The 26,002-nt window shown below is 40.6% G+C and overlaps 1 protein-coding gene across 1 annotated transcript in view; it reads right to left on the bottom strand.

Moving 5' to 3' along the window:
• Positions 1 to 26,002, bottom strand: part of LOC117824070 (kelch-like protein 29) — a 148,007-nt gene that overhangs the window by 22,654 nt on the left and 99,351 nt on the right. The window contains exons 7-11 of the mRNA XM_034699435.1: positions 23,587 to 23,699; positions 23,031 to 23,177; positions 12,315 to 12,513; positions 2,141 to 2,323; positions 754 to 934 (exon numbers count right to left, since the gene is read on the bottom strand). Of these exons, the coding sequence (XP_034555326.1) occupies positions 754 to 934; positions 2,141 to 2,323; positions 12,315 to 12,513; positions 23,031 to 23,177; positions 23,587 to 23,699 (823 nt within the window). The remainder of the gene's footprint in view (positions 1 to 753; positions 935 to 2,140; positions 2,324 to 12,314; positions 12,514 to 23,030; positions 23,178 to 23,586; positions 23,700 to 26,002) is intronic.

Below are 26,002 nucleotides of genomic sequence, written 5' to 3'. Positions count from 1 at the left end.
TAATGAGCGGCCTGCTCAAATATACCCAGTAATGTTCTTTTGATTGCTTTGGTTCATCTCGCTCTGCCGTGCAGGAAAAGGAAGCTTCTCTGCTGAACTCATTCCTCAGCCCAGGTTATAGCAGAATCATAATAAAACTTAAGAGTATTAATCAGACTATTGAATCTGAACAAAAACGACTCATGTTTTAAGTCACCTGAAGATTGTTGTCTCTACAGGAAACTGTCTGTGTCTGGTCTGAAGACTTCTTGCAAAAAAGGAGCTGGCTGAGTAGGCCACAGAGGACGACCTTCACCTGAAGCATTGTTGATGTGTTGATGCTTAAGTGGGTGGAATCAGACACAGTATGCCACTCTGCTCTCTGGAAGAAAATCCTCTCACTCACAATCAAGTAAGAGGTGCTCTGTCTGTTGCTGCACAAGGACACTGACAGCTCCTACTGCTTAAAACACTCCAGCTCAGAATCATTCCTTTGCACCTTCCTGCTTTCACAGAAAATGCTAACAAAACCGTCCAATCACTTTTGCAAGATACTGCAACACACCACTGCATCACACACCACCTGCTACATTTTGCTGAACAGTGTGGATTATTTGCTCTGACTTGATTTCTCAGCAACTTTCTTCAGAATCACACTCTCTGATATGGTTGTCAGGTTGATGTTTGAGCTGTGTGTCACTGTGCAGTCACCAGCTGGGAGCTGCTGGAGGTGTCTTATTTGGAGGCAGGCTGCTGTTGATGTGTGACTCTCACCTCTCCACATGGTCCAGGTTCCCTGATACTCCCAGTCCTCCGATGGTGTACAGCTTTCCGTCATACACTAGGCTGCTGTGTTTGCAACGAGCCACCGTCATCCGGGACACCAGACTCCAGTTATCAAGCAGAGACATGTAGCACCAAACGTCAGCCACCATCACACCGGCATCTGTGCCACCTGAAAGATAAAAGATGGGTTATTAAAAGTGGGGATGTAAGGTGGTAATTAGTAGAACATTTGAAGGAACTTTACTCAGGTAACCAAATAACAATAACTAAATGTATTTAACTGGGGTAGCTCTAAGTTTTGCTTTTTTTTTTTTTTTAATCAAATGAAAAATAAGCTGAAACTATTTGAACAATATCAGTATTAGCCTCCAAAACATCCTAGAACTTTAAACGTCCCGCTTAGTTTTAGACTGTTATATAACTAGCTAACAACTCACAGGTTCTGCCTCTCATCATGGCTATGTGTAGAAAGAATGAGATAAAAACACATAAAACAATGATTTGTTAACTCTGGAGTCATACAGTCATTTATTGTATATCAACATTTACATTCCCCAAAAACATACAGGAGGAGGTTAAAAATTATAATTGATCTTCCTTCACCTGTTTTCCTTTGAATCATGAAATCTTGACACCTAATTATGTTTTTGTTCTCAGAAGTTTATAAAACTGAGGGAATTCCAAAAATGAGAAGCGACAGAGTTGTTTGCTTAAGTATAACACTAGCAGTGACTCAGTGATCCTGCTCTCTCAGTCTGAGGAAGGTTACAGAGCTGAGTCTGTTGATTGGCTGGCTAGAACACCTCTGATTTCTCCTCTGGCTGTCTGACTCCCAGTGGACACATGCAGACCTGTTCCAACGCCCAAACACAAATTTACATTTATATGAAAGAGAGAGAGGACAGGTACATGCAGGACAAATCCTGCTGCATTTCTACTGTTCGATGTCAAGGTCTGAGCAGCGCGCAGGGTTTTGCACAAATGGACCGTGGAGGGAGAAATTCAGTCTATCTCTGGAGAAACAACTAAAGGTGTCTCATAGAGGGAGTCACAGAGTGCACAGTGTGTAGCTATGGGACTAAATAAACTGAACACTGCAGTGACTGTAAAACCAGAGTGAAAGAGATCAAGTTGAGGAAATGCTCCACAGACAGTAAAGAGATGAGACAGATTTTATATATTTTTTAAGACTATTTGAAAAGGACATTTAAGATCTCAGTGCTGAGCGAAGGCAAATTTGTCGGCACAAGATTGAAAGTTGATCGCCCATTTAAAACTAACTGTTTCAGTTCGTACAAACCAAAGCCATCTACTGCTCTATGCCACTTTACCTAGAACAGGAAGTATCATAGGTGTAGTGGAGGATTCAGCTCACCTGACAAGTAGATGTGGTCTCCAGCTGAGATGACACTGAAGAAGTCTCGGTCGTAGAAGGGCAGGCTGGCCAGCGGGTACCACTTACTGTTCTGGGGGTTGAAACAGGTGACTGCTGTCAGGGAGCGCTGGTTCATCCCAATCGACTGACGCCCTCCCACCAGAACTATCACCTCTGCTACACCTACACGACAAAGGAGGAGAAGGAAGAGGGAGGAGTTGTTTGGGGTGGACAAAGGATAGAGGGGAGAAAGAAGCAATCAGGGGAGGTTTCTACAAGATAAGTGAGAGTCGAGATTGAATCAAAGCTTCTCTCAGACACCAGACTGCTGCAGTAGCTATTGGGTGTTGTGTTTTTAGCTTGTTGCTGACATTTAAGTTTTCTTTGCTTCAAAAGCAAGGTGAACATGTTTATACATTATTAGAGACTGATGAAAGCCTGGGGGCTCTCAATTGGCATTAGCATCAGAGACTGTCAACATCTACATGAAGAACTCCTGTAGATGAGACTCAAGACACTCAGCAAGGAAAGAAAAGGGGAGAAACCACCCACAATGGTAACTCCCTAAAAACAATCTGAGTCAGCTGATTGTCCCAGCATCTCTAAGGCCACAACGCTTGGAAGAATTCCAAAGGAGGCTTCAGAGGACAACCTGCACCAACATCTGTGATAAACATACATACATGAGCGTTACAACAAATCTTTGAATAAAAAACATTTACTGATATATGAAAAACTCTTCTCTTATATCTGAGTGTTGAATAAACTTTTGAACAATAACTGGTCCTTGAACAGGACTCGGTCTCTCCCCTGGTGAGTACATTACCCTCTGAGCTATGCCTCCTATGCTGAGGACCTTGTGTAAATAAGAATTACATGTACTACGACCCATTCAACGCTCATCACTGTTACTCCTCACCTGATCTGTGCTCTCAAACACACATACATAAACAGACACTGAGCTGCTGGATGAAGACACCAGTGATCTAAAACACACAAACAGGTTGGCAGGCTGCCACATGTGTGTCTCAGGTCCTCTCTGACCTCAGCAGCAGGCTCCTGAGATTGGACAAGATGACAAGCTGCCAGAAAGAATGAGCTGTGTGTTTGTAAGCAGGTAGGTGGGCAGAGGGGGGAGAAAAAGGGGGAGGGAGAGAAGAAGGGCAGGATAATAATAATTGGATTGATATCTCTACGGACACTTCTAAAAAAACACATTCATTGGTTGCGGTCTTTTCTTATACTACTGAGAAAAAAAACTATCTCTATAATTTCTTGGGCTTCTGTTTTTCTTAAAACATATATTTTTCTGGAAGAGGTAAAAGAGAGCGCTACAATAGACTTTGATGAAGCCTGAGGGAACTCTGCCTTAGATACCGTGGACAAAGATCAGACAGAGTGCCTCAAGCTGCGGGCTCTTCCTCTCGTTGAGACTTTTAAGTGAGTGTTCCTCTGCATACGGCAAAAAGAGAATGATAGCCAAGGAAAAACCCAGACAGTGTCACTGCATAGATGAAGGTCTGGTTCACAGCTAAATGAAGGCCTATCATGACATAATATGGAAGGGGTAGAAGTTGTGCCAACGCTACCCTTTCTGGCAGCGAGTTAAAGGGCTGTTTGAGTTTTGAGCGATACTAAAAGGACTAAAGATGAATCTATTCTCATCATGAGCCCGTTGTCCCAGCTTCATGGCTTCACGCCCAGGACTGTGAGCCTCAAACAGCCCTCAAGACCTCCAGCTAACCTTGGACACAGCTAATAAATGTGACTGTAGTTTTATAGGACAGTCACAGATACAGCGACCGCTCTTTGAGAAAAAGATAGGCAGAGCAACGCTTTGTCTTCCCTCCTAAAAGCCTCCAACCAAAACTTTCACACGCACATTAATTATATTGACTTTGTTCTGCAATTGTTCTTCTTCATGATTAGTTTGCTGCTATTTCTGCACATGTTTGCACTCTATTCTCTATCATGTACGTTTTCCAACTGTTATCATAACAGCTTTCTACGCCTTCAATTATTAACTTTTCATCTCTTTTCATCTCCTTGTGTTTCATCCCATTAGCTGTGTCAGTTTGTGATACTGACTGCCTCAATTAACTTGGCAAACTTCTTCTGTGTGTCTGAGCCAATTTTGGGTTTTCTTTGTTCCGTTTGAAATCAATGAATGTTCTGCTTTTATGTTTTTCATTATCAGTTTATGCTCATACGGTTCACAAAGAACATTTAATTTCATCTGAAAAAACATTTGAGCATGTACAACACTGAGTGTACCGCTCTGGCATGTCTGACTGATTTTCTTTGTCTTTTTTGCACTTTAGTTGAACCATGTAAACATTCAACACTACAAAACTGCAACTGCAACTTCCCTGTCTTCTTTTCTTACACAACTTCCTCTCAAACGACTTGAATCTCCAGTGTCTAATTAGACAACTTCACCAATCCTTCATGCTGTGTAAACGCACGGAAGTCTTTGCACACACGCATGTCTTTGTTATCACCAAGTGCACATGTGCAGGTTGTTCTCAGCACTTTCTGCTTGAACAGACACATCAGGGAGAGAGAGAGAGAGAGAGAGAGAGAGAGAGAGAGAGAGAGAGAGAGAGAGAGAGAGAGAGAGAGAGAGAGAGAGAGAAATTAAGCCTCACATGGACAACTGTCAGTCAGAAGTTCGACAGGAGCCGTGTAGAGGGATAGAGGATTGAAGGACAGAGATGAGTGGTTGGGGATAGAGGAATAACTTAGGCATGAATAATGTTTCATGATTGATAATGTTTGTGTGTGTATACTCTTGACAGTCTGGACAGAAAATGTTCCTTCTCCTGATTCTTATGGACCTTTAGTTACACAGGAAGAGTATAGTTGACGCTGAGCTTCCACGAGTAAAATGTAGTGCAATCTGACAGAAATACTGTACTCCTGTCTCACTCTATACCTACAAACAGACTAAAATAAAATACATTGAAATCAAGCAAGACAACATAGAGGCCAATAACAGCATCAGTAGAAACTGAGGCTATCATGGAAACATGTGGACAGAGCTCAATACTAAATTTCTGAGAGAGTTTTCAAACAACACAGAATGTGAGTTGTGACAAAAATCTCGCAAAAATATGTTTCCTCAGGGACAGGAAGGTTTGTGTCAGAGCTAAATCTCAAATTGAAGTTGACACAAACACTACAATACCCCTTGACAGTTTCTGTGTATTGCTTCAGCGCAAGGAAATCAAATTTGTCTGTGACAGGACTGCACCACAAATGCTTTCCCCCATGCTGGAACAAGTGGGATCCTTACTCTGTGTGCATATACACAATCACACAAACACAAATGCAATCTCTGCAGGAAAAGAGAGGATGACAGAGAAATGAAGACAGAACGGGGAGATGCTGTCGTCTCCCATCCTGCTGACACACTCACCTTTATCTCACTGTGTTATGTGTCTCCTTGCTCTCTGCCTCCCTGCTGTGACCCTACTTTCCTTATTCCTCACCTTTTTACCCTGCAGCTAACACCTGCCTCACTCTCTTTAGTTCCTTGAGTCAAAGCCAGAAGTCTTTTGCAGTTTTTCCAGTACACGTTTCTTGTCTTCCTCATTCACAGCATCCTTCTCTTTCACCTCGGGCACTTTTTACCTGTCTCCATCAGTCTGTTGTGACCTTTCTGTAACCAGCTGTACTTTGAGGCAGGTACGAACAAAGGACATTGTAGGGTGGAGTTGGGTGAAGTTGCAGAGACACACTCTGACACCTGGTAGTTACTATGCATGGTTGAATATGAGAGTTTAAGAGTCTTTTTCAAGAGCATGTCATTTAAATGTCCTCCCAGAATTAGATGTCCTTTTAAGAAAGTGTTTTAAACTTCAACAATTGCCAGCTAAAAAAATAATTCTTCATCCAAAACAGCAGTTTAAAACAGTATTTTTCTTTAACAAAACTGTATTCTATATATTGTGGTAGAGTAAACCTATCTCTTTCCCTCAAAGATTTGTTTCTCAATGTACCAAACACTAGCTATCTGCATAAGACAGCAGTTAAAAGTATTTCAGCACCACAAAAATCAAGTTGTTGTTCTTTTAGCATACTTTTGAATTTCAATTTGTCCCAGTAAAAAAAAATTCTACGAGTACTGACTGTGCTTCTCCTTCTTTATCACAAGTGCTGGTTTAATTCTGTTCATTCATCATAATTTGGGATTTTAAGCTCTGATTTGTGGTGGTATTATTTTCTGAAGGAAAATGTGTTATCAGTCAGAAATTAAAACATTAATCCCAGGATTAAACCTACAAAGGCAAAAACATACTGTCTGAGAACAAACAAGTCATAATGATCATAAAGAAGTCACATGACTATAAATACGAGTTCATATTTATTGGTTTTGTAGACAGAAGAGCTCAGAATTTGTCTCACCGTGTAAAGCCAGAGTGACACGAGCATCCTGTTCATATCTCTGTGCTAGTCCATCCTCTTATCTGAGCCTCTTCTTTATAATCCACCTCTGGTTGATTTTTTCCCTCCTTGTTCTTTGATTTCTCTCTCAGGGTGTTTGTTTACAATGGTGAGGGTCAAGGTGCAAAAAGTTCCCAAGTAAAGTCAGAGTCAAGGAAGGTGGAAAATGAAGATGTCAGATGTGTGTGCATGTGTGTTTGTCTGTAGGGCAAAAACCTGCCCTCATTAAATTGCTAAAAGTGGAGCTATTTTATGGCCAAATTATGACTAATATAGACTACTGACTCAGATTCAGTAATATCAAGCCAAAAAGATGCTTTTTGTTCTATATTTTAAGATTTCAGAATATTCCTGTCTTAGATTTCTTACTCCACAATGCCTGAGTGTTCACATTTTTTGTAAAAGGACATTAAAAACTCAACATCAGTGTCCCAGATACTCAGGATGATCCACAGATGTTGCCATGAAAAGTTTTTGGTGGAACTTTTTTCTACCAAATAATTAGTCCCTGTGGAATCAACTCAGTTTTTTTCTGCAGAAATTCCAGAATAACTGAGACACTGTCACTGGAGATTTTATGTATACATTGTTTGAGTATTCCAATACTTGGGGTATGTTCACTTGGGATTACATTCTGCTTTTATGTACTGCAAAAAGAAAGATACCTCAGAACCATGCACTCTGCACAGCTAAGCACACCTAGAATCACATGAATGTTTTCTTGCTATTTCAATGACTGATTCATTTAACATTTATGACATTCAAATTCATAGTCTATAAATGTCTCACATGATGCACGATAAAGCAGGTACACATGCATCCTCAGGCCAGAATACTGAATACTAATGAGGCTGAAGCAGCTCTGCGGCAGGTCAAAGTGACGAGGCTGATCCATGTTCTTGTTAAAGCTGCTCGCTTGAGTCAAGTTTTCTGGCTACAGTCGAGGTGATGGCTCACCCTTCTCTCCCCCCCGCCTGCATTCCTCCTCTCTCCCTCTCTTTCTCATTCACTACTCTGCCTGCAGCTCAGGCTGACAGAGTCACAAGTAAAAAGGTCAAGTGGACAGAGCCCTAATTTGGCGGCAGCCCTGCAGACTTTCAGACCAGAAGTCATGTAATGTTGACTTCCAATATTCAATATTTGCTGTATATTTCACTGGTGAGCTGCAGGAATGTCAAAAATTTATATTCCAAAGTTTATCTCAACCTTATGTCCTGCTTCAGCCTCCTATCGAAGGCTGTGAAGTCAAAGAGAAAGATGACAAATTAATTTAATCATGTTGTGATCATCTGTCAGTGTTGACAAAGAAACATCAAGATAACCATCAAGACCGTATTAGTGACAGCTGGGAGCCAGAAGCAGTAGGTAGTAGACTTCAGAGAGAATAATCCGATGATCATTTCTGCTTCACAAAAGATTTAAGTCTGGTTCTGCTTTCTTTGTGGTGGTGTGGTGGCTCTCTGAGGAGCAACCATATGGCGGAGGTGTAAATGCATAAACGAATGTCTTGCCTTCAGTGTCTCCAAACTGTGAGCAAAGCTATTGTAGAACTGATGTAATAAAATCGAACCACAGCAAAGTGTACGATAGATATTTCTGGATATTTACAATGCAACAGATTCTGAAAGACAGTCTGAAAAAGTCTTGTTCTAGTGAATTTTAAATTAATTGATCTGGTGTAAAGTAGGATCACACAGATACAACGCAGGAGCAGAAACACTGGAGCGAACCTGCTGCCAACTGTAACTCTTATCTCAGATGCTGCTGCTGCTGCTGCTGCTGCTGCTGTGTGTGTGTGTGTGTGTGTGTGTGTGTGTGTGTGTGTGTGTGTGTGTGTGTGTGTGTGTGTGTGTGTGTGTGTGTGTGTGTGTGTGTGTGTGTGTGTGTGTGTGTGTGTGTGTGTGTGTGTGTGTGTGCGTGTGTCTGTGTGGGTGTGTGTGTGTGTGTGAGTGTGAGTGTGTGTGGGTGTGTGGATGTGTGTTTGCGGGTGTGTGTGTGTGTGTGTGTGTGTGTGCATGTAATTCTTGACTTTTCAGCCTTTAGACAAATGAACGCTCAGTAAGAGAGGATAATTTGGACAAAGAAACGACTGGTTGAGAGGGAATTGAGCTGCTGTTCAAGGATTACCTCCTACAGTGTGTTTAAAAGGTTAACAATGTTTGTGTGTGTGCATGGGTGTGTTTGTATGATCAAATGTGAGCTGATTTGGACCCCTGTTTCTCCTCATCAATACAGCTCATTTGTTTGAGTGCTACTCCACTCGGCTGTGCTGAGTTCACAGTTTGCCCTTACGCTCTCCACCCTCCTCTGAGCCAGCACACTGACACATGCAAAGAGGGGGAAATGAGAACCCAATGTGTGGCCTTCGTTGTGCACATACGCACACACACACACACATACACACAGCATGCATACCAAAACTATCCTTGCTCTATATAAACACAAATAAATCAGAGTGCATCTAATGAGTTGGTTTGAGAGTAGACTCTCAGCCCCAGTGGCTGTTTAATTCCCCTGATCCCCCAAAAAGTCTAATGACAACTCATCAAATAAACATCCACACTCCAATTAACTAATTAGCAGCTAATGGATACACATAAAGTAAACAAAACACTGCAGATTCACTGTGAGTGCTACAAAGTTCACCAAGGACACTTTTCTGTCTAAATAAGGAAAACGGTAAGCTGGTACAAAATAAATCAGCTATATGACCCCTGTCTTCCAGGAAAGTTCACTAGTGCACCAGGAAAAAAAGTTAGGTAAGACTTGAAGGGATTTTTTCAGTTTTCTTTTAGTAGCGTTGTACAAATTGTTTGTCAATAGTAATTGTACTTGTCACAACAGATGCCGGTCAGCTCTGCCCCTGTAATGAGAAACTGCACGCAAGCTAGGCAAAACTAGCTAAATAATGTGGCAGAATCGACCCCATCTACAGACAACTGTAGCCTAGCTTGTGTTCTGTTTCTCCCGGCAGTTTCTCATTGAAGGGGTTGAGCTGAGCGGCATCCGTTGTGGTTTGTAAAATTACTAGTGACATACAACTCATACAACCCCACTTAAAAAAATGAAATATCCCTGTTCAGTGTTCCTAAAATTGGTGCACACTAAATGTAAAAAATCTAAAAAGAGGCACAACACTGTCTGTGAACAGACAGTGTTGTGCCTCAGACTCATCAGATTCATATTTGATGTAAACACACAGCTAGTTTGCCCATTAGTTTTATTAGATGCTAATTAAAGAGCCAAAAATAATTCAGTGCACAAGTACTGATTCGATAAAAGGCTCTTGAATGTAAAATAGGTGAGACAGAAGAGACATCTCATTTCCATTCAGCGAGGCATCTCAAAGATAAACTTTTTAGAGTTAATTTCAGACTTTTAACATCATGAACACACTTCAGAATGTAACGTCATGGGCCATTAACATTCATATTATTTTGTTTTTGTTATTGACTTGATTTATGAGCTTAACTGTCAGAATAAATTAACTGGTAAATAAGATGGTCAATGCGAGAGATTATGAAAACATTAAAAAAAAAAACTTATAAACCTGCATAAAATACAATTAAAATCTGCTCTGATAAATGTGTTTGTAGTAAAAAATGGTAAATTGACAATGTAGGTAATGTGACAAGTCCCTCTTGCGGTGAAGAGGATGTATCACTGAATTCTCCCCTCCTATGGAGCCTTTCAGCATGTCTTAAACCAGCTGTTTGGTTAAAATCTCTCTTTTTCTGCTCTTCTGTCCGTGTTCAGCTCCTATGGCAGCTGTTCTGGTGAAGAAGCTTGTTCGCCAACTACAGACAGACAAAATAAGAAACTATCTCACCAACATAATAGAGCATTTAGCTGCTTAAGTGACAACAATTTGCTTCAGGGGCTAAAATTGAGGTTAAGAAAAGCATCAAACGACTCTGTTTTCTGGATGTATAAATTAACCACAATTTGCAAAACCTTCACCATGTCTCATGAGTTCCCAGATTGACTGAACTCTGCAGAAACGCTTCACAGATGGCACTTCACTTTTGTTGACAGACTTATCTACTGAGCTCAGGTGGTGCCGCATCTGCTTGCACATTAAAAAAACACACACACACACACCCACATACTTGCTTATTGCTTATACAAGTAGACGTGTGTTCAAGGAGTAAATTCAATCAAAAGTCTGCCCCTCAGATCATATTACTGATCCCTCTGGCTCCTACTCTCCCTCTCTCTGCCTGACCACACACTGACCTCTTCTTCTCTTCTCCTAGCTTCTAGCTGTTCTGCATGTCGATATGACTCCCAACATCTACACTGCAACCTCATGCTCCCTGCTGTGCAGTGCTAACCCTGTCCTGTGCAGCAGATGGCAGATCAGCACACGCATACACACAAACAATTGTGATGAAAGTTACACGCTCAGGCTGTAAAACTCAAACTGCTATTTGATGAATTAAAACAAAAATGATGGTGCCACTCCCACAGTGCATCATCATAACGCACTGATTTCAAACCTCTATTGCTGAAAACAAATATAAACACAATGAAAAATGACATGACCCAAAATTCCAGTCATGAAAATAATTTTGGCTTTTAGCAGAGTTCAAAACTTGATGAGGAGAACGTGCATATATTTCTCATCCTCCCAGTCATCTGGTTTAATGCACTGTGAATATATTCATCCCAGCAGCATTTATGCATTTATGTAATTCTGTTGTACAGAGCCACAAGCTGCTGGGAATCAATACACACTTCAGCCTGCATAATGAGGCTGTAGGATAGGGAAGATATGCACAAACCAAACACTGGAAATGAACCCTGACAGAATATGCTTATAGAAGTGCTGAGACCAGGGGAAAACTACGGAATCGAGGAGGAGAGCATATGAATCTATGAAAGTCTTTCTCAAGAGACAAATGATTCTTTGTAAATTCTAATCATGTGCCTGCACTACGGCCAATGAAAGAAATACAAACCTACCCCCCAATGTTTGTTTATACTTGTATATAAACTTGCTGGACAACAGCTAGGCCAGTAAACTGATCTCTTTACAAAGTGCTAGGCAATTACCTTTATCCCACCGAATAGAAAACAACTTGTGCAGAATGGTAAAGGTGTTGTGAGGCTCATAATACCATGCAGACACTATAATTAGTCAGCTCTTCACAGGAGGAGAGAGTGGAGTCCTAGACGACCTGAGGTGAAAACCTAACAGCAAAACGCCGTCCAACTGACATAAATTATTCTTTGATTTTACACTATTAAGAAACATAATCTTCATTGGCTTGAACATCTGCATGTCTGTCACTGAAATTATTGTGATTTAGAAATTATAAACAGACATGACTGTGCTTAGTTGGTGTTAAAACCACCAGATGTGATAACATGTTTCTGTGCTGGTGTACTGTAACAGAGTTCAGTAGCCCACAAAACTCCAGGAAGCCCCTGAGGTTGGCCACTTTAAATGTTCATGGTAAAAGCAATCAGGCTCCTCTCCAACAGTCATTTGTTTGATTGTGGAAAGAAAAAGTGGTACTGACAGTTGGACGTATGACTAGTGTAGGCTCAAACTTTTAGGTATTTTCAGTAGTTGTGTGGAAAATATTATGGAGCTCTAAATCACTGCTTTCCAGTTGTGAACTAAAATCAATATGATTCAGTGGTAAGTCAAGGTCTCCTTGTGCAGACCTGACCTCTCTGTCAGTGTGTTGCAGTTTATAATGAATTATGTGTGTATGCGTACCAGCAGATAGCCTCGGTCGAGTCCTGGGCGTCTGCATCTCCTGTCGGGCGTGAGGCAGCATGTGATAGCGTTTGGCCTCGTTGACCAGATCCCGACACGCCTCTGATGATTTGATCAGCTCCTCATTATCCACCACGTTGAGGAGGTAGGACGGGTGGATGAAGGGAAGACGCACCACCGCAAGCAGCTCTGACAAACTCTGACAAGACAGACATAAAAGAAAAAGAGAGACAGATACATTAGATATTCAGACTATTGAGGCTTAACTACACAAGTAAGCAAAATAAGAACAAAACTGTCAGCAAAAATGTTACACATATGTTCTCAAAGAAAAGTTGTATTTTCTCATTTTAATTATTCTAGTTTTCTAAACAGTAACATGTTTTTTAAACTGTATGATACACGAAGAGGAAAGCAGCTCTCATGTTTAATAAAGCCTGGGCTGTCAGAGTGAGGAAACATGATGGAAGTGAGACCATTAGACTGTCAGAGTCAGGACCTCAAAGCTTCATGCCAACACCCTGCTTGTGTAAGATTTCTATTTCTAGACATGTGAAGGATAAATGCTGTGGTCGAGGTGAAAAAACAAGAAAAATGTTTAAGAGGTCTTCAGGATCACCCAAAGCAGCTCTAGCCAAATTCTCTCATAAAAAGTTATTCATGATTGTGCCAGAAGCCAAAACCTATTTTGTGCTCTTTCTTAAAAGAATTTGCACAGTCTCAGTTATATTGGAGCATTTTGTTACACTGTGAGAGCTGAAAAGAAGGCAGCAGGGGTGCATCTTACTGTTTCCACCTCCTGCTTCTGATTTTTCCTCTTTCCAAATTAAATATTCACACAGACAGCTGATGCGTTTCTGGAGCTGATTTAAGGCCATGTTCTGGTTCATCATGACCCACTCAAGCAGAGAGAAGATCTGAAGCAGCATGCTGCAGCACCACCAGCCAAAGGTTTCAGAGTCATAGAAATCAACATTCATGTTTTTGTTCTTCAATGAAAGAATTGATTGTTCAATAAAATATTTAACAGTTGATAAAGTTCTACTTACAAATTAATCTGTTTTAAATTGTATTATTTAGGATGGATGTCTGCTTATAAAAAAACAAATATTTATACTTGGATATGATACCTTTCCATTAAATTACCCTCAATTCTCAGTTCATTCTCATAAATTCCCATAACTCCCATGGAAAGTTTCCAATTTCGAATATTTCCAAAATTCCCCAGCTTAACTTCCCATGGAAATTTACCGTAAACTTTCTGGAAATTTACAGGAAATGTTCCACCCCTTTGCAACCCTAATGTCTGGAAGTCTGACTGCATGCACTACTTACACAACGCGTATACACACATGGAACTTTTATGACATAATCACAAGAGCACTAGCCTAACTATTGCTTCACAGAGTGTGTGTTTGTGTATGTGTGTGCATGCCAGCCTTTGCCCCCCCATGTGACAGTGAAAGCTGTAAACAAGCCTGGACAGAGGGACAGAGCGCTGAGGTTTGACCCCATTGACCCTTCGCCTCAAAGTAACATGACCGAGCCACACAGGGGGGATAGTGACAAATAATCAACAGACTCAGAGGAACATCATATAGAGTAGAACACATAATAAGCTGACAAACTGCTGGAGCCATCTCCCTCTCCCACCTGGAGCCCTTTTATTTCAGCATGTGTCCCATCTGTTTGTGACTGAAACCTGAGACCAGAGAGGAGGAATAAGAGAGCAGAGGAACAGGCTGGATAGAGAAGAGCAAGTGAGGACCTAGTCAGAAAAAAGGAGGGGAGGGACAAGAGGAGGGAACCAAAGAAAAATGAAGTGGAAAAGGAGGAGGAGGATGCAACAACTCCAAGGCAGTCACGAAATCAGCTGGAGACATTTCATCTCTATGAATGTTCAGAGCTAAGCTCGGTCCTGCAGAGGGGACTGTCTGTATTCTTCCACTGAAATAAACATTTCACCCAACAAACAGCTTTCTCTCACCTTGTCTGTGTGTGTTTATGTACATAAAAACAAACAAGGTAAGAGAAAACACAAAAACAGGCAATCACTTTCATCAAGGAGGCAAAGTCGAGGCTGGCTACAGAGATATTATTCAGGGCAGAGTCACTGACTGAAGAGCAGTGTTTGGGGGTAATACCATAGACTGTATAAAATATGGACGTAGTATCTGTGACATAACCCATTTGTTTCTGAAGCGCTGTTTGAGGCAAATCATCGGCGGCAGCCATATTGCTGCTGTCGAGCCAGTGTGACGTAAAGAGGTGGGCTTTGAGCCTCCTAGCCAACAGCTGCAGCGTTCCCACAGGCAGCTGTGCCTCTCATTGGAAGACTCGTAATCTCAATATCTTCGAAACTACTGCGTTAGAAAAAAATTCACCTCACTCACAGTGAGAGCCGATCAAGAAATGAGCTATCCAGACTACACTCGTCTTTTGTACCAGGCTGTAAACATGTTTTTTTTTGCTGCAAATATCGTCTTTTCCCCATGCATCTGTATGTGACTTCCGGTACTTCCGGAGCCAGCCTCAAGCAGATCCTCAATGAACTGCAGGTTTTAACACTTCCGCATTAGACTCGTATTTTTAGACCGAGGGTTGCCGCTTGGGTAATACACTGCAAAGTATTTAGATTACTTTTTTTTTGCAGAAAAGTAATCTGTAGATGCCATATTATTCTTTTGTCATCACAAAATACAAAATCAATGTAGCATATGCACCCCCTGCATACCAGAGGAATGAAAACCTAGATATGTTAGTTTGCATGCGTTACTAGCTTATTCAACTGGAACTTGGGTGAGATGAGCGCGGACAGCTTTTGCTTGGTGGAAATATTCCCATTACTTTGAGTTTTTGGGTGAAACGGGCGAGAAAAACATCACAGGGAAATGTAAGCTGTGCTTGGAGGACAAGAGCTTGTCAGCTGCTGAGAACTCTACTTCAAATTCAAAGCAGCATCAACAAGGCTGGCGAGGTGCAGATGGTGCTACAGCTCAGCAACAACAACGGCTAGCTTTTTGTTCAGTTTAGGAAGGAGTGAAAACAAGACAACACGAAGATGCTGCTTGCCGCTGGGTGTCGTGCTCTCCCTGCTGAGAAACTACAAGCACTACAAATGCCTGCACCAGATACTGTATACTTTTTTTCATTTATGGAGAAGAGGAATATGGCCTCTGTGTCTGTACTTAGGTATGTGTTATAAAAAACTTAAAATACCTCTACAGTGAAAGATTTGACCCTCTGGTTACTGAGTCATGTCACACTCAAACAGATGAGACACAAGCTTCAGCCTTACTGCTCTTACTTTCTATACAAACTGCAGGTCGTTGTCTGAAAAAGGTCCACAGCTGACCGTTCTGACCCTGTGAGCTAAATTAAAGCTGTATGTGGGCCAGTCTCAGCCAGGTGGTGCTCTTTGTGACACAATGTGAATGAATGTGCTGAAAATCTGGGAGAACATGAGGAGGTCTTGCTCATATTTGTAACAGCAGGTGGGCATTCTTAAATCAAATTTTCTTCTTCTCCTTATGTCCTGCCTGTTAAAATAAATTAAATATTCTGGCCTCCTCTACACTCCAGATCAAGCGGGCTGAAGACTTTGCCAATAACTGAGAACACATCTGTTTTAGGTGCTGTGCATGCTGGGATAGATATCAGTGACCTTGAAAGGAATAAGTGTGTCCGGGAAATTGGTCATGTGGGTTTTCTTCAGGAACAATCTTTCAGAAAACAGCAGATGAATTTAGAGTCAGCGGGTCAAGAGCTCAAGCTACAATGGACAGGCTAAGCCACGTTTCAGTGCTTTGCATGCATGTTCTCATTAGCAGTATTGGACACACAGAATAACTACACACTGATCAATACTCAGACATTCACATACATCTGAAAGACAAAAATGCCCGTTAAACTAAAATTTATGGTTTCTGCAAAAAGATAAGGGTTGCTGAATTCAGTCTTAAAGTTCATGTGACCATATATTTTGTTGAAGAGATTAAAACTATGTAAAGTCACTGAGGCTGACTTTTGATTATGGAAAAAGGCGTGGATGTGAGGGGATGAGTTTTGTGGGACAATGCCTGGCTGATCTGAATTTCTCCACTTTGATTCATCTCGTCCTCCATCTCTCCCTGTCTCTCCTTTTTTGAGAATAGAAGGAAAAAAAAGTCCTCTTTAACTCTAACTCCATCTGTCTCTCTCTCGTCTTTTTCACATTTTTCTGTCTCTCTCTGCACTTCCATACCCGCTCCTAACTTGTCCTATATCACACATGGATATCAGGATGGAAATTAGGGAGAGTTGAACACCATCTGCTAATATTTAAATCCAAAGTGGCAGGCTGCAGGCAAAAAATATTTCAGTTTTGTACCACTCATTAAACTAGTCAAACTGGAGTGCAGAAATTTGTTTCTTTCTTAAAAAAAAAAACGTCAATAACAATTTTGTCTTATTTCAATTGTTTGTAATATACTTTGGATAACCATCCATGCATGGAGGGATGAATTTCATGTTTTACTCTAGCAACTTACTTTGCTTTGAGTGAAATGTCAGACGAATAACAAAGATTAAAAAGATTGATGTTTCCCTGAAGTTGAAACTCTAATTACTGCATAACTTTTAATTCCACAAATCACCAGTTTAATTCTTTGATTTACTCCTATCATCCCAAGCAGCACATTGACCTTAGCGCTAATCAGCTGAAGTGGGCACAGTTAATTAAAATTTGACTCCATTAAATGTTAATCTGCTAACAAAGATGTCAACTTCGATAACAGTTATTCAGTTAATTCTGTTCAAGATTAATGGAAGTTAACAAGAATGTAAATGTTAGAACCTGTCTGCCCCCTTCATGATGTAACAGACTTAAACAACAATACCTGATTCCTGATACGACAACTTCCAAGTCTAGTCCAAACACATTATATTCAAAAGAATCCAGAATTTATTTAAAATCTACAAAGGCAGTATGCCCTTGCTCCAGTTGCCTGTGATCCATCTTACCATTTAAGAGCATCGTGATCTTTATAATTTCTCAGGTGAACAATCTAACTGTACATGCTCCTGGTGATGGGAGGCTCTTTTTAGCGAGCCAGCTCATTCGGCTCCCAAACAGCTCTTCATGGTAGTCTACCGTCAGATCATTTATTTCATTATTTCATTTTACCATTTTTAGTGTTAGATTAGTTTTTAGGATATTTTTTGTATGTTTTGCACATTAAGTAGATTGTTCTGTCTGAAGTCTATCTTGTAATTTTGTATCGACCTAACATCTCACTGGCTGCAAAACAAGTTTACCTACGGGTACAAATAAAGTAACCTGAACCTGATCGTACAAGAGCCAGCTTTCAGAGATGAATCATTTGTGACTGCCACATCATGAGGCTTCCCACCTCAAGGCAGATGTCTGCTGCCACTTCCTGTAGTGTAGTCAGGTAATGTGAAAACGAAGACGTCAAAGAAAACTTAATTTAACAGAGGTTAATCGTTTTGATAATCGTTTTTCATAGTAATGTCCTCGTGAAAAGTTAATTGAAAAAGTAATGCCAATAATTAAAGATCAATGGATAAATGGACGTGTGCCCAACTCTCATAATTAGTAATAGCAGCACGCTCCTTAGCTAAGCTGATATGGTGAAAAAAGTTAATTCTTCATCTGATTAACGTAAACGTGTTGTCATTAATGACATGTCATCTAATTAAGACACTGTGAGAACAGTTATTAGAAACTAGTAGTGCTCTAGCAAGTCGTATCCTTCATAGAAAGAGATAACTTATATCTGTTGTCCCAACACAATGAAATGATAAGTAATTTGTGATTAGGGTTGGAATATTAACAGACATATCTTACTTAATCCATGCAAATCCCTTACCCCATTCTTTTGTTAAGGTATGACAACATAAGTCTTCATTCAGCTCATTTATCATTTAAAAGCCAATTTAAGATACAAACTATTAATATTCTCCTAAGCCGTCGCCTGTGGATGAAACCCACTATCACTTTGCCAGACACATTACTTTTGCTAGCGTGCCTTCCTGTTGCACTTAGTCTGTACTTTTCATTTTGAGTAATTAAATTCAACTAAGTGACTTCAATGTGTATGGTTAAATTACTGAGGGCTAACATCAGCTGAGTCAATGGATGGTTATTTATACAGACAATTCTTTAAATTAAATAAAGATGAATAGGCTATGAGCTTGGTGAGGGACAGTTGCATGCACTGAATTGAAGAAATGTTCACTACATACCAACATGGAAAAAAATGGGTGCATGTGTGTGACATTAGGGTAAACGAGAGTCATCTTGGCACTGAAACCATTGAGTGACATTTCTGCATTCAGCAGTGAGAGCAGGCGGCAAGTATCCAACTCATCTCCAACAACCTCTGAAGCTCATCACTCATTCAGGCAGCCACAGGGAATGTGTCACTGCAGACTTATGGTGTGACCTGTCATGTCAATCCTCTTGCCTCCTCATGCATGAGATATTTATATACTTAAAACAGACATGTGTAAAAGAAACGAAGATATCAACCATTCTGTCCACTTTAAAGATAAATCTAATAATCAATTGTTACACTCTTGGGAGCTCTGTGTTTTTTAACACTTGGAACGTAAAGACAGATAGTCCACAAGAGTCTGAGGATACTTTTGGCTTGTCTGCTTACACAGTTCTTATTTAAAGGTGGTCCATATGCCTTTCCACATGCCAAGCTCCACATACACATAAACACACACACACGTGCAGGTGGAAGTGGATGTGAGTGGGCCGATCCTGCAAGGCAGGGATAATGTGTCTAACAGGGAGCCTCTCTGATCTGTCAGAGGCAGCAGAGAAGCAGCGGGGAAGCTGCCATCGGCTAACTCAGATGATGAATGTCCACTGAGCATTTCCCATTGCGCTGCTGTCACTGAGGACTAACGCCTCTCACCCTCTCACTGTGTATGTGTGCGTGTCTGTGTGTGTGTTGACTGGGCTATGAAATAATTGCTAAATGACTGGCTATTTGTATTTCCTTTACTCAGAACAGATAGGAGTATGAAATATTTAGATGATTAAAGGCAGATCAGAGTGGAAAAAAACATAGCTATACACACTCTCCCCCTCTCTCATATACGCACGCACGCACGCACGCACGCACGCACGCACGCACGCACGCACGCACGCACGCACGCACACACGCACACACACACACACACACACACACACACACACACACACACACACACACACACACACACACAGACTTACAAGTGAGTGTATAATAGAGCACATGCTCATGTTTAGCTCACTCAGCAGATGTGTGAAGACACACACATGGGCTCTTTTGTTCTGCTTACACTTGATAGATGAGTAAAATCTACGCTCCAAAATGACTCTACATTTGGGTTCAAGTGATGCTTTTGCTGTGCGACTATGCATGCATATCAGCCTGAAGGATGGATGGGGGGATAGAAGGATGTAGCAGAAGACAGATGCTGAATGCTGCCCTGAGCAATGGCTGACAGGTGCAATGTGTTCCCCTCAGAGGTCTATTCCAGCCTGACTTCATTCAATTGATAAAAGGATGGATGACCTACATCTGCTCTTAATTCAAAATAAATGTATACAAAAGACTGCTTGATGTCTTGCACCTTTCTACTTCATGATATACTACTGTATATTCATATTATTTCATATACATTTTGGGAAAATGGTAAACTGCTTCCTTTGAGCACAACTCTGTCAAATAACTCATGCAACCCCTGTTTGTCTCAAAGGGAGTGTAGTGAGAATGAGACGTCTCTGACTCGCTCTGAATATGCAGCCGCTTCAGTCGAGTGACTGCTGTTCAACTGGCTGCACACATCAGGACTTCAGGCGCTTTGGGACGACAAAGGACACAGATGAGGATGGTGGTCCAGAGTTCAGCCGCCTGAATCAGATCCTGCTCACTTTATCATATGCTGAGATTTAGCTTGGCTGAGGGCTTGTTTTTATTTTTTTTATATGAGGGATTGAACATATACAAAAGTAACACCCATTTTATGTTTCTCTATGATTGTGTATGAATGAATGTGAGACTATGATTGTGTATGAATGAATTTGAGACAGAGTGAAAAGAGATACAGAGAGGAAGCAAAGATTGCTGACTACATTAATCTCAATTTCCTGGCTACACCTCCTCAAAAGTCCGTATTTATCACAGATCACACTTCCCCAAGGCCCAAAAGTTCACCTTTTCATACTCTCGACTAGTGAGAATGAATGCAAAATAAAGCCCCTCATCCCCACCCAAATATTAACCTTCTCTGAAGGGGAGTATGGTGATTAATAGTTCCTGTTTTGAACATGAAGCTTAAAAAGAGAATGATTAAATGAAAAGTGATGCTTGTGGTGAAAGGGTCATTTGTAGTGTTGAAAGTAAATGAATTGTAAAACTCAGTTTATATCCTTGAAGTGTTTCTGTCCTTTGATTATTTTCTGCTCTGATTACAAAATGATCACATCATTTGTTCTAGAAAATATTTTTATTTTATCTTAATGAGTGCTGCAGGAAAAAAATCACATCACTACATAACTACAGTTAATTATCAAATCACAAATAATATTATTACTTCTACTTATAAAAGGCATATGAACAACTTTATCAAACAACATGAATGTGGCTTGAGACCTGCAAGTATCAGAGCAGGCTGTTGTTTCTGATGAGTAGACAGTAGGTCTTTACTAACAGCATGGCTGGCCTTCTCTAATCCTGAAAATAAACCATTAAAGTTGTTTTTAGCTGTTACATTAGTCAGACACGTTTCAAAGAGCCAATTCATCATCCTCTTTTCTCAGGTGGAGTCACCTGAAGAGATAGAATCCTTTACAAAATATGTTGAAGTGAGGACTGATGGATGTCCTGCTCAGAGATTTGGCAGAGCCCGGCCTGTTATAATGAAGCTGTGCGTCTGTGATCGTCACATTAAAGACTGCTGGGTGAGAGGAAGGAACGGTCTTTGCCTGTTAGCACCTTTACAGAGAACAAGACACACCAAGAGGCAGTGTCTTAAGACTTAGTGTTGTATGGGTGTATTTCTCAGTTTACCTGTTTTCCTATAATTTAAGACAAATTCTCTATGTTTATCAGGTATGAGTACATTAAGGTGGACGTGCTATCTGGGCCATTTCCTGGTGCCACTGGGTGTTAGTGAGAGCACAGCAAAATGAAATAACAGCACACTATTCACCTAGCACCTTCAATATTCCACTCTATTGCCTGCAGCTTACAACTCACAGCACACACACAGATACACAGATGAATGCAAACACATACAAACATATCTGAAGGCTCAACGCTTTTCCTCCTTCATGTCTGACTTTTCTAGCAGAGCTGTGACATTTTCCCCTGACATGTCATTAAAAAGTGTCACAGGTTCTGGTCGAGTGATTTCCTGCTGCTGTCTGACTCTGACTGAGGGAGGGTGGGAATGATGAGCTGATGCTGGATCATGCGTGTAAACTGATTCCTTGGGTTCACATGACCTCCTCCTGAGGCATGATGGGAGCAGAGTTCCCTGCTCTCCTCCCTTCTTTTCCTCTCTGCAGGCCTACTGGTTGTGCCTCTCAGGTCACACACTAGTGGATTGTTTCAGCCTGACTGAAAGCTCATCACATCTCTGCTGCCTGGAACCATCCGCTGGATATCAGATTAGAACAGAACAAATTTTTTTTTTTTTCTTTTCCCAATCACTGCTCACTCACTTTTGTTCTGTTCCGTTTCTTTGTCTCACTCCAACTCTCTTCCCCCCCCTTTTTTTTTTTCCTCTTCTGTCTTTACAGTCGAGTGACCTGTGTGTCTCCTCTCAGGAGCCAGTGCACTGGTCTGTTAAGACAACCAAAAAAATGTTCCATTCCTTTTGTGTCTTCTTCATCTCCGTAAGTCACCTCTGCACTTCTTCAATTGAGTGTGAGATTGCAGGAGTCTGACAAACTGAGCTGGTTGTGGCTTTTTGATGCAGATGACAGAGATCTTGCTCTCATAAAATCTCAGCTTTATTGTGATTGTGCTAAACCACAGAGTCTATTTCATTTTGCCACAAATTCCAACTTTTATCACGATTACATCCATACATATTTTTTAAAACACGTTCCTCTCCTTGCCAAATCACTACCGTAATCTCAAAGTGCTACCTATCAAAGGATAACCTCACAATTTCTAATCCAAAAGGTGAAAACTTACACTGACTGGAAGCTGTATTTCATTTAATTATAATCTTACTCAAATGTATGGTTTTCTGAGTAAATCCATGAAAATATCATAACTTGAGTTTTTTTTTTTTTGCCTGCAGCATTGATATCCTCCTACAGTGCAGTCCATTTTCTTTTATAAGATGAGGTCTAATGCTTAGACCTTGAGGCATATTGTTTCTGCAATTGTCAAACTCTGCCATGTTCTCCCTTATTGCATTACTTATCTACAATGGATTTTAGATTTTGATAAACAGCCTCCAGAAATAATCACACACCTGTTACTTACACTGAGAAAAAGAATGTGGATGTTTCCCTTTTTTTGCTGTTTGTTTTCTTGCAGTGCAGTATGTCACAAACAAATGATGTGTAACTAAGAATAGAGCACACTCTGAGGACAAAACACTCCTGGGATTATAATTAACTGCTGTGTAAGAACACGGTAGCACCTGAGCAGAATAAAGACATATGCTTCACAAACACAGCCATCAGCATTGTATTACCTGTACTCTGGGGTCCGGGTCTTGTTTGATCCATTTGATGACTGTCTCGTAGACCAGCTCCTCAGCCTTGGTGTTGAGACTGTCGTTGGATAGGTAGGACACCAGATCCTTCTTGGACACACTCAGAATCTCTTCCTGTCCCGCCACCTGATAAGAAATATTATGGTCAAAATCCTACTATGGCATATAAATGTTTTACACCAACAAATCCATGTATTATGTAAAAAAAATCACTCCCAAGGACTGTGGGGGTAATATAAATGAATACTGGCAAAATAAATTATTGTACATTTCCCAGTATATTTTATAGCTAGTGAGATAAAGAATAAGCTGCAACAAAATAATAGGACTTTCTGTTGGCTACTTCTATGATGTTAATATATTATCTTTGTCCTTTTTTTATTACAAAGAAGAAAATCTAAATTTTTCCTAAGTAACTGTGAAGTCTTTTTTTATTTATATTTGCTTACAGTATTATTGGCCTCAGTTCTCTCTAGGGTGTTATAACAAAAACTTATGAATGGGTTTTTCATGGGAATTGTAAATCTGTACCCACCTCAGGGAAGTTCTGCAGTGCAAAAGCTTTGGCCATGTTATGGAGCTCTATGCAACTCATGGCTTCAGCCATTGCCAGCACTCCCAGACAGTTAGCTGCAGTCAGTTGTTTCTCTGCAGTCAATAAACCAAAGACAGACAGAGAGAGGACAAAGAGACAAAACAAGAGAGAGAAAGAAACACAGGAAGATTGATTAGGACAGAGAAAAAAACACCATTAAGACCTTTATCAAAAGAGCCCTGATATATTAAAGCTAAGACAGAGAAAAATCAGCTGCAAACAGCACACACTCGCAGTCTAACAGGGTGTGAATCTGCCTGAGAATAAAGGACAACAAGTAGAATAACTAAAAACAGCGCTGAGGACAAACAACAGGAGGAGAATCTATCGCTTTCTACTCAGAGAAGAGGTGAAAGGAGGGACCAGGAGGATGAGGAGGGAGCAAAAAAAAGGATGTCAGGGAGCAGGATTAGGGATTAACTGGGCCACTTGAAGAGGTCCTGTTAGATCTCTGAGTCTACTACACTAACAAATATATACACACACACACACTCAATACTGCTTTGATACTCAGAACAGTAGAGAGAGGCAGTAGAGCTGCAGCTCTGAGAGCTGATGCTTTATAGTGAATCAGAAGAGCCGGCTAGCATCGAGAGAGAGCCGGCTCCCATTTTTTTCTGTCTTGAGTTTGGTTCTGGTTCTGTTTGCTTGAGTTGGTTCTGGTTCTGTTTGATTGAGTTTGGTTCTGGTTCTGGTTCTGTTTGCTTGAGTTGGTTCTGGTTCTGTTTGCTTGAGTTTGGTTCTGGTTCTGTTTGCTTGAGTTGGTTCTGGTTCTGTTTGCTTGAGTTTGGTTCTGGTTCTGTTTGATTGAGTTTGGTTCTGGTTCTGTTTGCTTGAGTTTGGTTTTGGTTCTGTTTGCTTGAATTTGGTTCTGGTTCTGTTTGCTTGAGTTTGGTTCCGGTTCTGTTCTGTGGATATGTTTGCAGTTTGCTTGTTAATTTGAGCAATAAAAAAAGTTTGATTAAAATACTAAACAAAAGTAAGAATGGTTTTGTAACAGAATAAATGCACAAAATTGGACAATTATAAGGTTTCTCATAAAAATAGTGTACGTATAAGGGTTTTCAACAGCCAAACCATTAGTTTTTGAAAATTTAAGGTAAAATATACGGCTACAAAATATCCTAAATTAAGAGCCGTTCAGGAGTCGAAAGAGCCGGCTCTTCTTTGGGATCAGAGTCAAAAGAGCCAGCTCTCTGAAAAGAGCCGAACTTCCCATCACTAGTGTGATACTGTGATCTCTTGTAAGAGTGCAGCGTTTATTATATTCTAGTTTTAAACGCACAAGAACATTCATCACAAAAGAGGAAATGTTTCTGTTGTGTAGTGTACACACACCTACAGTCAAACACACAACCGGGTCAGCAGCCACTGAAAGAGGTCTGATTAAACACCAGCAATCAAACAGAAGCAGAGCCAGTTGTTTGTCTCTGTGAAAAAAGAGTATGAGAGTTTCTCCTAAACAAATATCAGCCAACAAAGGTCACCTCACATCTGTTCAATCACAACCAAACTAAAGCAAAGCAAAGAGGAAATCAAAGTGACCTCATGCTGCATCAAAGAGCAACACAACTGACTGTCTGAAAATGCTCCTCTGTTATGATATCTGAGCATATTAAGAGTTATTTCACTGTACATGCTCGCACAGCGGGGACATTGTATTTCACTCTTTTCATCAGTTTGTTACGTTTTTTTAATTAAAAAAAAAGCAATATTAAAAGTTTGAAAACCCCTTTCATTGTGGTAAAGTTTTCATATTTGCAGAAAAAAAAGACACCAAAAATGTTTTCATTTGTTTGAATTTTCAGTTCTGTGAACAAAAGTTGAAGGGATTTGGGTAGAACGAGGGGATCTTCACCACTCCTCTCTATTGGATTTTTACAAACTTCATTAATATCTGACCATCAATTTTCTCTTTTTCCTAAAAGACACACACACCTACAGTAGGCTATATGTCTCCCTTCACATCATCTGAAATGTCATGAATCTTGTCGAGATGAAATCGACTGAAGTCTCACAGGTAATGAAGTCTACAAATAACTCCCATATGTCCACCGTCTTCTCGCCAAAATACCCCCCCCCCCAAAATAAATAAATAAAATAAAATCAATAAAGTGGACTGTGTGTTCTACTTTTCCTTTCTTTTTGTCACTCTTTTCCTGATGCTGACCTGCTTACTGACATGCACTCCCCTTGTGTTACCGACACACAATGTAATCCACTAAACAGGGCGGGTGAAACCTGTTTTCTGCAGCTATTTTTGGTTGGTTACCCCAATAAATCTGGAACATGCGATTGCTTTTCACTCACTGAAGCTCCAAAACACCCAAACTACAACCCCAACATCACCTTTTGC

Source organism: Notolabrus celidotus, chromosome 13 (genome assembly GCF_009762535.1).
Source record: "Notolabrus celidotus isolate fNotCel1 chromosome 13, fNotCel1.pri, whole genome shotgun sequence".
Classification (NCBI taxonomy): Eukaryota; Metazoa; Chordata; class Actinopteri; order Labriformes; family Labridae; genus Notolabrus; species Notolabrus celidotus.
This window is presented reverse-complemented; position numbering and strand designations above follow the sequence as displayed.